We start from the raw sequence: 17889 nt of genomic DNA, 5'->3' as shown, positions 1-17889 counted from the left end.
TTTCTCTCCCATTCTCACACCCTCTCTTTCTCTCCCATTTCTCTCCCATTCTCACTCCCTCTCTTTCTCTCCCATTCACTCCCTCTCTTTCTCTCCCATTCACTCCCTCTCTTTCTCCCATTCACTCCCTCTCTTTCTCTCCCATTCACTCCCTCTCTTTCTCTCCCATTCACTCCCTCTCTTTCTCTCCCATTCACTCCCTCTCTTTCTCTCCCATTCTCACTCCCTCTCTTTCTCTCCCATTCTCAATCCCTCTCTTTCTCTCCCATTCACTCCCTCTCTTTCTCTCCCATTCACTCCCTCTCTTTCTCTCCCATTCTCACTCCCTCTCTTTCTCTCCCATTCTCACTCCCTCTCTTTCTCTCCCATTCTCACTCCCTCTCTTTCTCTCCCATTCTCAATCCCTCTCTTTCTCTCCCATTCACTCCCTCTCTTTCTCTCCCATTCACTCCCTCTCTCCCCCATTCACTCCTCTCCTTCTCTCCCATTCACTCCCTCGTCCCACTCCCTCTCTTTCTCTCCCAATTCCCTGAATTCTCCCAATGTTTTTGTCTCCCAGTCATTGTTTTAATTACTCCCTGTTTTCTTAATTCTCATAAATAACTTTCTCTCCCATTCTCAATCCCTCTAATTCACTTTCTTTCTCTCCCATTCTCCTCTCTTTCTCTCCCATTCTCACTCCCTCTCTTTCTCTCCCATTCTCCTCCCCTCTTTCTCTCCCATTCTCCTCCCTCTCTTTCTCTCCCATTCTCACTCTCTCTCTTTCTCTCCCATTCTCAATCCCTCTCTTTCTCTCCCATTCACTCCCTCTCTTTCTCTCCCATTCACTCCCTCTCCTTCTCTCCCATTCACCCCTCTCTCCCTCTCGTTCTCTCCCATTCCTCCCTCTCCCTCCCTCTCTTTCTCTCCCATTCACTCCCTCGTCCCACTCCCTCTCTTTCTCTCCCATTCACTCCCTCTCTTTCTCTCCCATTCACTCACTCTCTTTCTCTCCCATTCTGAATTGGAATGTTTGAATGTGTAGTATTGTTTTAATGTACATGTTATGTTAATGGGATAAATAACAGATTGAAGTGAACTTAAAGTTTATTCTCTCTCTCTGCTTCTCTCTCCCTACCCCTCTCCCTCATTACCTCTCCCTCCCCTTCCCCCTCTCCCTCATTACCCCTTTCTCTCCCTACCCCTCTCCCTACCCCTCTCTCTCCTTACCTTTCCCTCATTACCCCTATCCCTCCTTACCCCTCTCCCTCCTTACCTCTCCCTCCCTTCCTCTCTCCCTCATTACCCCTCTCCCTCATTACCCCTCTCCCTCCTTACCCTCCCTCCCTTACCTCCCTCCCTCCCTACCCCTCTCCCTCCCTTACCTCTCTCTCCCTTCCTCCCTCCCTCCCTTCCCCCTCCCTCCCTTCCTCTCTCCCTTATTTCACTTATAATTTACTGTATCACAATTCCAGTGGGTCAGAAGTTTACATGCACTACGTTGACTGTGCCTTTAAACAGCTTGGAAAATGATGTCATGGCTTTAGAAGCTTCTGACAGGCTAATTGACATATTGGAGGTGTACCTGTTGATTGGAGGTGTACCTGTGGATGTATTTCAAGGCCTACCTTCAAACTCAGTGCCTCTTTGCTTGACATTACGGGAAAATCAAAAGAAATAAGCAAAATTGTATACCTCCACAAGTCTGGTTTATCCTTGTGAGCAATTTCCAAATGCCTGAAGGTACCACGTTCATCTGTACAATCAATAGTAAGCAAGTATAAACAACATGGGACCACGCAGCCGTCATACCACTTAGGAAGGAGATGATTCTGTCTCCTAGAGATGAACGTATTTTGTGCGAAAAGGGCAAATCAATCCGAGAACAACAGCAAAGGACCTTGTGAAGATGCTGGAAGAAACAGGTACAAACGTATCTATATTCACAGTAAAACAAGTCCTATATCGACATAACCTGAAAGGCCTTTCAGCAAAGAAGATGCCGCTGCTCCAAAACCGCCATAAAAAAGCCAAAACTACGGTTTGCAACTACACATGGGGACAAAGATCGTACTTTTTGGAGAAATGTCCTCTGGTCTGATGAAACAAAAATATAACTGGCCATAATGACCATAGTAATGTTTGGAGGAAAAAGGGGGATGCTTGCAAGCCGAAGAACACCATCCCAACCGTGAAGCACGGGGGTGACAGCATCATGTTTGTGAGGGTGCTGTGCTGCAGGAGGGATAGATGGCTTCACGAGTGAGGAAAATGATGTGGCTATATTGAAGCAATCAGTTAAAGCTTGGTCGCAAATGGGTCTTCCAAATGGACAATGACCCCAAGCATATATCCAAAGTTGTGGCAAAATAGCTTAAGAAAAACAAAGTCAAGGTATTGGAGTGGCCATCACAGAGCCCTGACCTCAATCCCATAGAAAATTTGTGGTCAGAACTGAAAAAGCGTGTGCAAGCAAGGAGGCCTACAAACCTGACTCAGTTACACCAGCTCTGTCAGGAGGAATTGGCCAAAATGTACCTAACTTATTGTGGGAAGCTTGTGGAAGGCAACCCGAAACATTTAACCCAAGTTCAACTATTTAAAGGCAATGCTACCAAATACTAATTGAGTTTATGTACACTTCTGACCCACTGGGAATGTGATGAAAGAAATAACAGGTTGAATAAATCATTCTATCTACTATTATTCTGACATTTCACATTCTTAAAATAAAGTGGTGATCCTAACTGACCTAAGACAGGGAACATTTTACTAGGATTTAGGATTAAATGTCAGGGATTGTGAAAAACTGAGTTTAAATGTATTTGGCTAAGGTGTGTGTAAACTTCCCACTTCATCTGTATTTATAAAGCCCTTTTAACATCAGCATATGTCTCAAAGTGCTGAACAGAAACCCAGCCTAAAACACCAAACAGCAAGCAATGCAGATGTAGAAGCACGGTGGCTAGGAAAAACTCCCTAGAAAGGTAGGAACCTAGGAAGAAACCTAGAAAGGAACCAGGCTCGGAGGGGTGGCCAGTTCTATGTGAGTACGTGGCCATTAAGGCCAGATTATTCTTTGAGATGTTCAGAAGGAGAAAAGAGATAGGGAAGGACTCTAACCTTGAGGGATTTTGTCTGCTGTGTCTGTATGTCTGTCTAATCTAGACCATGCTTCAGTGAAGGTGGTTGCAAACTCGTTTGACTCAGAACTAGGGGAACTATGAGAACTCTGACAACTCCGACAACTCCGACAACTCTGAGAACTCTGTGAACTATGAAAACTTTGAGAACTATGAGAACCTCCGACAACTCTGTCAACTCTAAGAACTATGAGAACTCTGAGAACTATGAAAACTCTGAGAACTATGAGAACCTCCGACAACTCCGTCAACTCTAAGAACTATGAGAACTCTGAGAACTCTGAGCCATCCACAATGCTATGTAGACTAGATTCATTATCAAAGAATTGTCCTGTTCTACCATATCTGAATTGCATACCGGATGCAGCTTGACTTGTTTGGGATCTCTCATATCCCCACTAAGCAGCGACTCTAAAGGGATAATAAATATTCTGTTCATCGCCATAACGCACTAACGTGATACTTTGATACTTATCTTTTTTGTCTCTTTTTCTCTGTCTCTCTCTCTCTCTCTCTCTCTCTCTCTCTCTCTCTCTCTCTCTCTCTCTCTCTCTCTCTCTCTCTCTCTCTGTCTCTGTCTCTGTCTCTGTCTCTCTGTCTCTCTGTCTCTGTCTCTGTCTCTCTGTCTCTCTCTCTCTCTCTCTCTCTCTCTCTCTCTCTCTCTCTCTCTCTCTCTCTCTCTCTCTCTCTCTCTCTCTCTCTCTCTCTCTCTCTCTCCTCAGTCTTAGCAGTAGCAGCCAGTCTTCTCGTGGTTTGGAGGCCGACGCCCATCTCACTACCTAGAAGCCATGGCAGATGAAGCGGACATGCGCAATGAGCTGGAAAACCTGCAGGCGAAGGCAGATCAGATAGCCGATGAGGTAAACACACACACACACCTCACACATCCCTCACACAAACCTCTCACACACCCCTCACACAAACCTCTCGCACACTCCTCACACAAACCTCACATACGAACCTCACACAAACCTCACACACTCCTCACACAAACCTCACACACAAACCTCACACAAATCTCACACACTCCTCACACAAACCTCACATACGAACCTCACACACAAACCTCACACACTCCTCACACAAACCTCTCACATACCTCACACACTCCTCACACAAACCTCACACACGGCCCTCACACAAACCTCGCACACTCCTCACACAAACCTCTCACACGAACCTCACACGTGAGTGACGGCTCACAGTAGACCGTCATCCTTTCATTCACACAAATGAGATCCACATCAGGGCTCATGTCTGAAAAGCATCTTAGAGTAAAAATGCTGATCTAGGAACAGTATTGTATTTAAGATCAAAATGAATACGATTATACGGACAGGGGGGCACCTGATCCTAGATCAGCATTTCTACTCTGATATGCTTTTTGGAACACCTGAGACGGAAGCATACAACTAGACATCTGTTCCACATTCAGAGCTCCTTCAACCAGACATCTGTTCCACATTCAGAGCTCCTTCAACCAGACATCTGTTCCGTATCAGAGCCCCTTCAACTAGACATCTATTCCACATTCAGAGCTCCTTCAACCAGACATCTGTTCCACATTCAGAGCTCCTTCAACCACATCAGAGCCCCTTCAACTAGACATCTATTCCACATTCAGAGCTCCTTCAACCAGACATCTGTTCCACATTCAGAGCTCCTTCAACCACATCAGAGCCCCTTCAACTAGACATCTGTTCCACATTCAGAGCTCCTTCAACCACATCAGAGCCCCTTCAACTAGACATCTGTTCCACATTCAGAGCTCCTTCAACTAGACATCTGTTCCACATTCAGAGCTCCTTCAACCACATCAGAGCCCCTTCAACTAGACATCTATTCCACATTCAGAGCTCCTTCAACCACATCAGAGCCCCTTCAACTAGACATCTATTCCACATTCAGAGCTCCTTCAACCAGACATCTGTTCCACATTCAGAGCTCCTTCAACCAGACATCTGTTCCACATTCAGAGCTCCTTCAACCACATCAGAGCCCCTTCAACTAGACATCTATTCCACATTCAGAGCTCCTTCAACTAGACATCTATTCCACATCAGAGCTCCTTCAACTAGACATCTATTCCACATTCAGAGCTCCTTCAACTAGACATCTGTTCCGTATCAGAGCTCCTTCAACTAGACATCTGTTCCACATTCAGAGCTCCTTCAACTATACACCTGTTCCACATTCAGAGCTCCTTCAACTATACACCTGTTCCACATCAGAGCTCTATCAACTAGACATCTATTCACATTTACATTTACATTTAAGTCATTTAGCAGACGCTCTTATCCAGAGCGACTTACCACATTTAGAGCTCCTTCAACTAGGCATCTATTCCACATTCAGAGCTTCTTCAACTAGACATCTGTTCCGTATCAGATCTCCTTCAACTAGACATCTGTTCCACATCAAATCTCCTTCAATTAGACATCTGTTCCACATCAAATCTCCTTCAACTAGACATCTGTTCCACATCAGAGCTCCTTCAACTAGACATCTGTTCCACATCAAATCTCCTTCAACTAGACATCTGTTCCACATTCAGAGCTCCTTCAATTAGACATCTATTCCACATTCATAGCTCCTTCAACTAGACATCTATTCCACATCAGAGCTCCTTCAACTAGACATCTGTTCCATATCAGAGCTCCTTCAACTAGACATCTGTTCCACATCAGAGCTCTATCAACTAGACATCTATTCCACATCAGAGCTCCATCAACTATACACCTGTTCCACATTCAGAGCTCCTTCAATTAGACATCTATTCCACATTCAGAGCTCCTTCAACTAGACATCTATTCCACATTCAGAGCTCCTTCAACTAGACACCATTCCACATTCAGAGCTCCTTCAATTAGACATCTATTCCACATTCAGAGCTCCTTCAACTAGACACCATTCCACATTCAGAGCTCCTTCAATTAGACATCTATTCCACATTCATAGCTCCTTCAACTAGACATCTGTTCCACATCAGAGCTCCTTCAACTAGACATCTGTTCCGTATCAGAGCTCCTTCAACTAGACATCTGTTCCACATTCAGAGCTCCTTCAACTAGACATCTGTTCCACATTCAGAGCTCCTTCAACTAGACATCTGTTCCACATCAGAGCTCCTTTAAATAGACATCTGTTCCATATCAGAGCTTCTTCAACTATCAGAGCTCCTTCAACTAGACATCTGTTCCACATTCAGAGCTCCTTCAACTAGACACCTATTCCACATTCAGAGCTCCTTCAATTAGACATCTATTCCACATTCAGAGCTCCTTCAACTAGACATCTGTTCCATATCAGAGCTCCTTCAACTAGACACCTATTCCACATTCAGAGCTCCTTCAATTAGACATCTATTCCACATTCAGAGCTCCTTCAACTAGACATCTGCTCCACATTCAGAGCTCCTTCAACTAGACACCTGTTCCGTATCAGAGCTCCTTCAACTAAACACCTGTTCCATATCAGAGCTCCTTCAACTAGACATCTGTTCCACATCAGAGCTCCTTCAACTAGACATCTGTTCCACATTCAGAGCTCCTTCAACTAAACATCTGTTCCACATTCAGAGCTCCTTCAACTAGACATCTGTTCCATATCAGAGCCCTATCAGCTATTTTGTCCCACTTTAGCTACACTGTAATACATACCTAACGGGAGATAGCCTATATGGGGATTTGCAAGTCATGAATTAGAAATACGTTTGAGTGCTGTTTGACTATAAATTGGCTGTATTGCTCTAAGCTAAGCTGAGTCAACCAGACCCTGCTGTGTTTACACAGCTTGGTCACTCAATATGGCAATCAGCTTTGGCCTTATATTGAGCACTGTGTTTTGGTTTCCAAGGATAGAAAGAGATCAAATCTGTGTATGTAAATCGCAATTTAACTTTTTCAAATTTTTATAAAGCTCATTGAGGCTGATCCATATGTATTTAACTGTATCAATTGAACACTGTCTAACAGTATACCCATTTGGCTTCCATGGAGAGAAAGAGATCTCATCTTTATATACATTACGAAAGGACCTTTGTTGATTCTTTGAGGTAGCGCCAGGACTAGGACTTCCTGTCAGAGGTAAAAAATAGCAGACAACCAGCCATGGACCGATTTCTCAGACAAATCCCACTTTGAGTATTTGGGCCTGCTAGAGTGGGGGAAACCTGACACGACACAGGAAGGATTCTTTCCAAAATGGCCGTCGGTCTGGTCTGGGTTGGTAGTCAAAAAGATGACAACATATGATATAATCACATCTCCTGTCTCGTGACCTACATGTGTCTTTGAGAAAAGAGTAATATGATCCCTTATTATAATTGCCCCGTCTGTCGCCCCGCAGGGCGAACGTGTGGCATCTGAGGTCGGTAACAGAAGGTCTAATATCTCACCCGTACTCCACAACTGGCGCATGTAGCCCACTGTCTTTGGGTTCATTTGATCACAGATTGACAATGTGTTAGAAATCTCACTTTAATAATCCCTGGCTCGGTTGTCTTGCTATCCACGTCACTGTTATTCTCTCACTATTCTCCTCTGTCATTGAGCCCTGCTTTTCAGCTACCGTTAGTCAGCCAGAAATTATATTTGCCATAAACTAACTATCATGGTTATGTGTCCTACTGTGTCGATGTCCCTGTGGTTTTGCTGTGGGTGAGGTTTTAGACAGTGTTAACTGTACATCTCTCTGGCCTGTCCTTTCCTAAGGAGTGGGGACGCAGCCTTTAATTCAGATCGCTAGAATAGTAGAATAGCTCAAATGGACCTATGAAACATTCATGAAGAGATAATGTAATCCAGCCAGGCTCTGGAGAGAGAGGGAGATGGGAGAGGGGGAGAGATTAGAGGGAGGGAGGGAGGGAGAGAGAGAGAGAGAGAGAGAGAGAGAGAGAGAGAGAGAGAGAGAGAGAGAGAGAGAGAGAGAGAGAGGTGCAAGAGATATAGAGAGAGGTGCAAGAGATATAGAGAGAGAGATTGAGGAGGGGCACGGTAGATAGGAAGGGAGACATTCAGAGGGAAATATTGTTATGTAAAAGCAGATTGTTGGAAAAGGAGGGAGGGAAGAGTGAGGAGAACATGTGATAAATTCAGTGGGAATGTGAAGACTTGGTAGCTCACTGTATCCATGTTAATGATACATCCTCCTATAGACCGGGAGCTCCAAATATTGGCACAGTGACTCAATTGTTGTTGTTTTGGCTCTGTACACCAGCATTGCAATTTGTAAACGGTTCACCCAATATGGATGAAAATACCCTCAAAGTGCTGCACATTAACCTCGTAGTCATTGTATCATTTCAAATCCAAAGTGCTGGAGTACAGAGCTGAAATACTAACCCTGTCTATATAGGAGGTGATCTGATTATTATTTAATTTTTGTATTATATAATGATTATTTTGTTTATGAAATGGGTTCACTGAATGAAAATGGAGTTCCAATAGAGTTGACACCAGCACTGGTTACAGGTGTGTTCATCACCAGGTGTGTTCATCACCAGGTGTGTTCATCACCAGGTGTATTCATCACCAGGTGTGTTCATCACCAGGTGTATTCATCACCAGGTGTATTCATCACCAGGTGTGTTCATCACCAGGTGTGTTCATCACCAGGTGTGTTCATCACCAGGTGTATTCATCACCAGGTGTATTCATCACCAGGTGTGTTCATCACCAGGTGTATTCATCACCAGGTGTATTCATCACCAGGTGTATTCATCACCAGGTGTGTTCATCACCAGGTGTATTCATCACCAGGTGTATTCATCACCAGGTGTATTCATCACCAGGTGTGTTCATCACCAGGTGTGTTCATCACCAGGTGTATTCATCACCAGGTGTATTCATCACCAGGTGTATTCATCACCAGGTGTATTCATCACCAGGTGTGTTCATCACCAGGTGTATTCATCACCAGGTGTGTTCATCACCAGGTGTGTTCATCACCAGGTGTGTTCATCACCAGGTGTGTTCATCACCATGTGTATTCATCACCAGGTGTATTCATCACCAGGTGTATTCATCACCAGGTGTGTTCATCACCAGGTGTGTTCATCACCAGGTGTATTCATCACCAGGTGTGTTCATCACCAGGTGTGTTCATCACCAGGTGTATTCATCACCAGGTGTGTTCATCACCAGGTGTGTTCATCACCAGGTGTGTTCATCACCAGGTGTATTCATCACCAGGTGTGTTCATCACCAGGTGTGTTCATCACCAGGTGTATTCATCACCAGGTGTATTCATCACCAGGTGTGTTCATCACCAGGTGTGTTCATCACCAGGTGTATTCATCACCAGGTGTATTCATCACCAGGTGTGTTCATCACCAGGTGTGTTCATCACCAGGTGTATTCATCACCAGGTGTGTTCATCACCAGGTGTGTTCATCACCAGGTGTATTCATCACCAGGTGTATTCATCACCAGGTGTATTCATCACCAGGTGTGTTCATCACCAGGTGTATTCATCACCAGGTACAATAGTAGGGAAGAGATTTATCTGACAACTCTCTAATATGGGTCTTTTCTCTTCACAGTCGCTGGAGAGCACTCGGCGTATGCTGGCCATGGTGGAGGAGGTAAGGTCATTTTAACATTACACACACCACAGTTTTCTTATTCAAATTGAGAGACGGATCTAATTTCCTGATAGAATGTAAGCGGCTGTATTTCCTTTTAAGGTGAATGGAGAAGTTTGGTGCGGGTTTGATTACATGAATTGTACAGTACATAGCACATCTCCTCACATCATAGAGCGTGACTCTGCCCAGTTGAGGGACTAGCATCACTCCTAATTGCCGGAAGACAAATGGCTGAGTAGTGATTTTGTACTGTCAATCTGTGACTGTCTCTGTTTCCTGAGTGCTTTAAACGGTATAGACAGACGCAGGATGAAGGGCCAATATCCCAGCATGTATTATGCATGAGTAACTCTCAATGTGACTCCCCAGATGGTCTCTTCTAGGGGATATAGGAACATACATCACCCTGCCTGTCTGTAAAGTAGAGCTGGACCATGGACAGCCAACACAGTCTATAATCCTAGACCTCTCTATAGATTGAATATGTGTGGCCGTCGTTGTAAATGTATCTTCTTAGATATAGTATGTTGAGCTTCTTCACCAACAGCTTGGAGCTGTATCGCATCCGGGGGTGATTGGGAGTCCAATAGGGAGGCGCACAATTGGCCCAGCGCCGTCCGGGTTTGGCCCGGGGGGTTAGGCCATCATTGTAAATAAGAATTTGTTCTTAATAACTAACTTGCCTAGTTAAATGAATATGGTAACGCTCCACCAGGCTAAAGCCCTGACGAGGGAAGGGTGGGGGTTTATCAAAGGACTATGTGCATGAGTTGTATGTCATATATGCAGTCACTTTAACCATATCTGCATGTACATACTGCCTCAATCAGCCTGACTAGCCGGTGTCTGTATTTAGCCTCGCTACTTTTATAGCCTCTCTACTGTATATAACCTCTCTACTGTATATAACCTCTCTACTGTATATAACCTCTCTACTGTATATAACCTCTCTACTGTATATAGCCTGCCTACTGTATATAACCTCTCTATTGTATATAACCTCTCTACTGTATATAACCTCTCTACTGTATATAACCTCTCTACTGTATATAACCTCTCTACTGTATATAGCCTGCCTACTGTATATAACCTCTCTACTGTATATAACCTCTCTACTGTATATAACCTCTCTACTGTATATAACCTCTCTACTGTATATAACCTCTCTACTGTATATAGCCTGTCTACTGTATATAACCTCTCTATTGTATATAACCTCTCTACTGTATATAACCTCTCTACTGTATATAACCTCTCTACTGTATATAACCTCTCTACTGTATATAGCCTCGCTACTTTTATAGCCTCGCTACTGTATATAACCTCTCTACTGTATATAACCTCGCTACTGTATATAACCTCTCTACTGTATATAACCTCTCTACTGTATATAACCTCTCTACTTTTATAGCCTCTCTACTGTATATAACCTCTCTACTGTATATAGCCTCTCTACTGTATATAACCTCTCTACTGTATATAACCTCTCTACTGTATATAACCTCTCTACTGTATATAACCTCTCTACTTTTATAGCCTCTCTACTGTATATAACCTCTCTACTGTATATAGCCTCTCTACTGTATATAACCTCTCTACTGTATATAACCTCTCTACTGTATATAGCCTCTATATAAAGCCCCTCTACTGTATATAACCTCTCTACTGTATATAACCTCTCTACTGTATATAACCTCTCTACTGTATATAACCTCTCTACTGTATATAGCCCCTCTACTGTATATAACCTCTCTACTGTATATAACCTCTCTACTGTATATAGCCCCTCTACTGTATATAGCCTCTCTACTGTATATAGCCTGTCTACTGTATATAACCTCTCTATTGTATATAACCTCTCTACTGTATATAACCTCTCTACTGTATATAACCTCGCTACTGTATATAACCTCTCTACTGTATATAGCTGTATTTTATAGCCTCGCTACTGTATATAACCTCTCTACTGTATATAACCTCTCTACTGTATATAACCTCTACTGTATATAACCTCTCTACTGTATATAACCTCTCTACTTTTATAGCCTCTCTACTGTATATAACCTCTCTACTGTATATAGCCTCTACTGTATATAGCCCCTCTACTGTATATAACCTCTCTACTGTATATAGCCCCTCTACTGTATATAACCTCTCTACTGTATATAACCTCTCTACTGTATATAACTGTATATAACCTCTCTACTGTTATAACCTACTGTATATAACCTCTCTACTTTTATAGCCTCTCTATATATAACCTCTCTACTGTATATAGCCCCTCTACTGTATATAACCTCTCTCCTGTATATAACCTCTCTACTGTATATAACCTCTCTACTTTTATAGCCTCTCTACTGTATATAACCTCTCTACTGTATATAACCTCTCTACTGTATATAACCTCTCTACTGTATATAACCTCTCTACTGTTATAACCTCTCTACTGTATATAACCTCTCTACTGTATATAACCTCTCTACTGTATATAGCCTGTCTTTTTACTGTTGTTTTTAGTTCTTTACTATTGTTCACCTAATACCTTTTTTTGCATTACTGGTTAGAGCCTGTAAGTCAGCACTTCTGTCACGCCCTGACCTTAGATCTTTTTATGTCTCTATTTTGGTTTGGTCAGGGTGTGATTTGGGTGGACATTCTATGTTCCTTTTTCTCTGTTTTTGTATTTCTTTGTTTTATTTTGGGTATGGTTATCAATCAGGGACCGGTGTCTATTGTTGTCTCTGATTGGGAACCATACTTAGGTAGATTTTTCCCACAGGGTTTTTGTGGGTAGTTAATTTCTGTTAATTTCACTTTCTATGCTGCGCTTTGGTCCGATGATTCCTCATCTTCCGACGACGAATACCGTTACAGTTTCACTGTAAAGCCTACATCTTTTGTATTCGGCGCATGTGACAAAAAAAATACTTGATTTGATTTGTTATTACAAATCCGAGAATAGTGTGTTCTTTGTTACAATATTGTTGTTCATTCACACATTGAAGATTGACATCAAAACATCACTTTTATAATTGTAAATCTTTCACGGCTATGAGGCTGGGTTGTGGTGATAAATAACATATTACTTTAGCTACCGAGGCATTGAGAAACCCGCCCCACCCACCCAGGTCAATACTTTTCCAATGATCCTCTGTAGCACAGGAGCACTAACAGGGTGAGAGTCGAACAAGTGCTCTTCCTATGTTGTGTGGGCTTTGAAATCTTCAACACAAGGCTAATACAATCAGGCAAGAGTATCGGTGCAGGGAGGGTATCTGTTCAGCGCTGTTCAAATCAAATCAAACTTTATTTGTCACATAGACCTAACCGTGTGTAGACCTTACTGTGTGTTGACCTTACCGTGTGTAGACCTTACCGTGTGTAGACCTAACCGTGTGTTGACCTTACTGTGTGTAGACCTTACCGTGTGAAGACCTAACCGTGTGTAGACCTAACAGTGTGTAGACCTAACAGTGTGTAGACCTTACCTTGTTACTGTGTGTAGACCTAACCGTGTGTAAACCTTACCGTGTGAAGACCTAACCGTGTGTAGACCTAACAGTGTGTAGACCTAACAGTGTGTAGACCTTACCTTGTTACTGTGTGTAGACCTTACCGTGTGAAGACCTAACCGTGTGTAGACCTAACAGTGTGTAGACCTAACAGTGTGTAGACCTTACCTTGTTACTGTGTGTAGACCTAACCGTGTGTAGACCTAACCGTGTGTAGACCTTACCATGTGTAGACCTTACCGTGTGCAAACCTTACCGTGTGTAGACCTTACCATGTGTAGACCTAACCGTGTGTAGACCTTACCGTGTGTTGACCTTACCGTGTGTTGACCTTACCGTGTGTAGACCTAACCGAGTGTAGACCTAACAGTGTGTAGACCTAACCGTGTGTAAACCTTACCGTGTGTAAACCTTACCGTGTGTTGACCTAACAGTGTGTAGACCTAACAGTGTGTAGACCTAACCGTGTGTAAACCTTACCGTGTGTAAACCTTACCGTGTGTTGACCTAACAGTGTGTAGACCTAACAGTGTGTAGACCTAACAGTGTAGACCTAACTGTGTGTAAACCTTACCGTGTGTAAACCTTACCATGTGTTGACCTTACCGTGTGTTGACCTTACCGTGTGTAGACCTTACCGTGTGTAGACCTTACAGTGTGTTAACCTTACCGTGTGTAGACCTTACCGTGTGTAGACCTTACCATGTGTTGACCTTACCGTGTGTAGACCTTACCATGTGTAGACCTTACCGTGTGTAGACCTTACAGTGTGTTAACCTTACCGTGTGTTGACCTAACAGTGTGTAGACCTAACAGTGTAGACCTAACTGTGTGTAAACCTTACCGTGTGTAGACCTTACCGTGTGTAGACCTTACAGTGTGTTAACCTTACCGTGTGTAGACCTTACCGTGTGTAGACCTTACCATGTGTTGACCTTACCATGTGTAGACCTTACCGTGAAATGGTTACTTGCAAGCCCTTAACCAACAGTGCAGTTCAAGAAGTGTTAACACATTTTTTACCAAATAGACTAAAGTTTTAAAAATTATCAAAAGTAACACAATAAGAATAACAATAACGAGGCTATATATGGGGGGACTGGTACCGAGTCAGTGTGCGGTTAGTTGAGGTAATTTGTACATGTAGGTGGGGGTGATGTGACTATGCATAGATAATAAACAGTGAGTAGCAGCAGTGTACAAAAGGGAGGGAGATCGATGTAAATCGTCCGGTGGCCATTTTATTAATTGTTCAGCCGTCTTATGACTTGGGGGTAGAAGCTTTTAAGGAGCCTTTTGCTCCTAGACTTAAGTGCTCTCTTTGACTGATGGGGTGATGTTACGTTTTATAGAGGTTGTGAATGTGGTTAGTGTTGGGTTATCCATCTGTCTGATGTAATGTTGTCAGCTCTGCCTTTGGCCGCCTATAGTCGAGCTTTACTCAGCCCCAAATAAACTGAGTAACCCACTGAGCCGCCCTGTTATGAAGCATTATAACACTCTAGTCTAGCTTTACTCATCCCCAATAAACTGAGTAACCCACTGAGCCGCCCTGTTATGAAGCATTATAACACTCTAGTCTAGCTTTACTCAGCCCCAATAAACTAAGTAACCCACTGAGCCGCCCTGTTATGAAGCATTATAACACTCTAGTCTAACTCAGCCCCAATAAACTTGACTTATGAAGCATTATAACACTCTAGTCCCCAATAAACTGAGTAACCCACTGAGCCGCCCTGTTATGAAGCATTATAACACTCTAGTCTAGCTTTACTCATCCCCAATAAACTGAGTAACCCACTGAGCCGCCCTGTTATGAAGCATTATAACACTCTAGTCTAGCTTTACTCATCCCCAATAAACTGAGTAACCCACTGAGCCGCCCTGTTATGAAGCATTATAACACTATAGTCGAGCTTTACTCAGCCCCAAATAAACTGAGTAACCCACTGAGCCGCCCTGTTATGAAGCATTATAACACTCTAGTCGAGCTATACTCAGCCCCAATAAACTGAGTAACCCACTGAGCCACCCTGTTATGAAGCATTATAACACTATAGTCGAGCTTTACTCAGCCCCAAATAAACTGAGTAACCCACTGAGCCGCCCTGTTATGAAGCATTATAACACTCTAGTCTAGCTTTACTCAGCCCCAATAAACTGAGTAACCCACTGAGCCGCCCTGTTATGAAGCATTATAACACTCTAGTCTAGCTTTACTCAGCCCCAAATAAACTGAGTTACCCACTGAGCCGCCCTGTTATGAAGCATTATAACACTCTAGTCTAGGTTTACTCAGCCCCAAATAAACTGAGTTACCCACTGAGCCGCCCTGTTTTGAATAACTCTAATAATGTTGTCTGAGATGACATAGATTTTCCTGAGGTTTATCTCATTTATCAAAGAGCTTTATCTGTAGCTACAGTATATACATCACTTGACCCGCGATGATGCCGGTGGGACCACCTATTTAACATGCAGTGAAGCATCATACATTTCAGTTGAATATTTCAATCCGAAGGTTTGAACATGTCACGCCTGCTTCTTCTGCCCCTCTCTGGCGCTCCAGGGCGCCAGACGGCCCGTCATTACGCACACCTGTCACCATCGTTACGCACATCGGCGCTTCATGGGACTCACCTGGACTCTATTACCTTATTGATTGCCTCCCCTACATCTGTCACTTCCTCAGTTTCATCCCCGTGTCTGCATTAATGTGGTTTTGTTTCCCCTCGTCCAGACGCTGTCCTTGTTTCGTTTCATGTCCGTGTCTAATTAAATGTTCACTCCCCTTACTTGCTTCTTGTCTCCCAGTGTCTGTCCTAACAGAACAAACCAGTGATGGAGGGGTTAAATCTATCGGTCTCTTCCCCATATATGCTTTAAGCAGTTCAAGATGAGGAGAGAGAGAGAGTAATATAACGTCTGTTATAGCAGGACTCTGTGGAAGTGGTGGAGAGAGAGAGAGACAGTAATGTAAAGTCTGTTATAGCAGGACTCTGTGGAAGTGGTGGAGAGAGAGAGACAGTAATGTAAAGTCTGTTATAGCAGGACTCTGTGGAAGTGGTGGAGAGAGAGAGAGACAGTAATGTAAAGTCTGTTATAGCAGGACTCTGTGGAAGTGGTGGAGAGAGAGAGACATTATTATAAAGTATGTTATATCAGGACTCTGTGGAAATGGTGGAGGGAGAGAGACTATTATAAAGTATGTTATATCAGGACTCTGTGGAAGTGGTGGAGGGAGAGAGCAAGAGGAAAATAATCAATGCTGCTGGTTGGTGGCTATCTCCAGACGGACAGACGGACGGACGGACGGACGGACAGACATACACCTTGAGCAAGATAGTCCAGATTGTAGAATTTATAAAAACGTGGCCAATATTTGAGTGTGCAAACAAGGTGACATTGACAAAAGCTGAAAACTTTGCACCCGGTGCAAACCATACACAACACATCTATGGTGAAAACACTTCTGAAATCTGGCCTGGCCTTACTGAATGGTTGGTGGGACAGTATAGCAATGCCTGTCTAACACACAGTAATACTGTCTCCATGTAATTGGGTCATTGTGTGAAATTGATCCATAAATAATACATGTTGAAAAGAAGCATCTGGTGCCATCAAGTCTATTTCCGTGCCTCATAGGCCTACTTCCTCCTCATTTCCCATATGTATGAGTGTGTTTGCTAGCTGTATTGGAATTACGTGTACTAACTCATACACGCCATGAGTATCATACGTCATGCAACTGACTCTGGCTGACAAATGGCTGAGCAGCGAGGGGATACAGGGGAGGGGGGCTGGGCGAGGTCATTGTCATAGCGACTGAAGGTCAGTACAGGAGACGGCGATAAAATCGATGACAATTGCTCCCGAGTCACTAAGATTTTTTTCTCTCTCTCTCTCTCTCTCTCTCTCTCTCTCTCTCTCTCTCTCTCTCTCTCTCTCTCTCTCTCTCTCTCTCTCTCTCTCTCTCTCTCTCTCTCTCTCTCTATCTCTATCCTCTCTATCTCTCTCTCTCTCTCTCTATCCTCCTATAGCTCCGCCCTCTGCTATATACCCGATGGTTCATTAGTGTAGGATTCCAATGAGTCCATCCTCTGCTATATTCCTGATGGTTCATTAGTGTAGGATTCCAATGAGTCCATCCTCCTATAGCTCCGCCCTCTGCTATATACCTGATGGTTCATTACTGTAGGATTCCAATGAGTCCATCCTCTGCTATATTCCTGATGGTTCATTAGTGTAGGATTCCAATGAGTCCATCCTCCTATAGCTCCGCCCTCTGCTATATACCTGATGGTTCATTACTGTAGGATTCCAATGAGCTCATCCTCCTATAGCTCCGCCCTCTGCTCTATACCTGAGGGTTCATTACTGTAGGATTCCAATGAGTCCATCCTCCTATAGCTCCGCCCTCTGCTATATACCTGATGGTTCATTACTGTAGGATTCCAATGAGTCCATCCTCCTATAGCTCCGCCCTCTGCTATATACCTGATGGTTCATTACTGTAGGATTCCAATGAGTCCATCCTCCTATAGCTCCGCCCTCTGCTATATACCTGATGGTTCATTACTGTAGGATTCCAATGAGTCCATCCTCCTATAGCTCCGCCCTCTGCTATATACCTGATGGTTCATTACTGTAGGATTCCAATGAGTCCATC

The 17889-nt window shown here is 43.5% G+C and overlaps 1 protein-coding gene across 1 annotated transcript in view; it reads left to right on the top strand.

Moving 5' to 3' along the window:
* LOC124001135 (synaptosomal-associated protein 25-B-like) overlaps positions 1 to 17889 on the top strand; it is an 87174-nt gene that overhangs the window by 46518 nt on the left and 22767 nt on the right. The window contains exons 2-3 of the mRNA XM_046307715.1: positions 3845 to 3982; positions 9664 to 9705. Coding sequence (XP_046163671.1) covers positions 3911 to 3982; positions 9664 to 9705 — 114 coding nt within the window. The 5' untranslated portion in view covers positions 3845 to 3910. The remainder of the gene's footprint in view (positions 1 to 3844; positions 3983 to 9663; positions 9706 to 17889) is intronic.

This window comes from Oncorhynchus gorbuscha, linkage group LG17 (genome assembly GCF_021184085.1).
Source record: "Oncorhynchus gorbuscha isolate QuinsamMale2020 ecotype Even-year linkage group LG17, OgorEven_v1.0, whole genome shotgun sequence".
NCBI lineage: Eukaryota > Metazoa > Chordata > Actinopteri > Salmoniformes > Salmonidae > Oncorhynchus > Oncorhynchus gorbuscha.
Note: the sequence above shows the minus strand (reverse complement) of the source record. Positions and strands in the feature narration are given on the sequence as shown.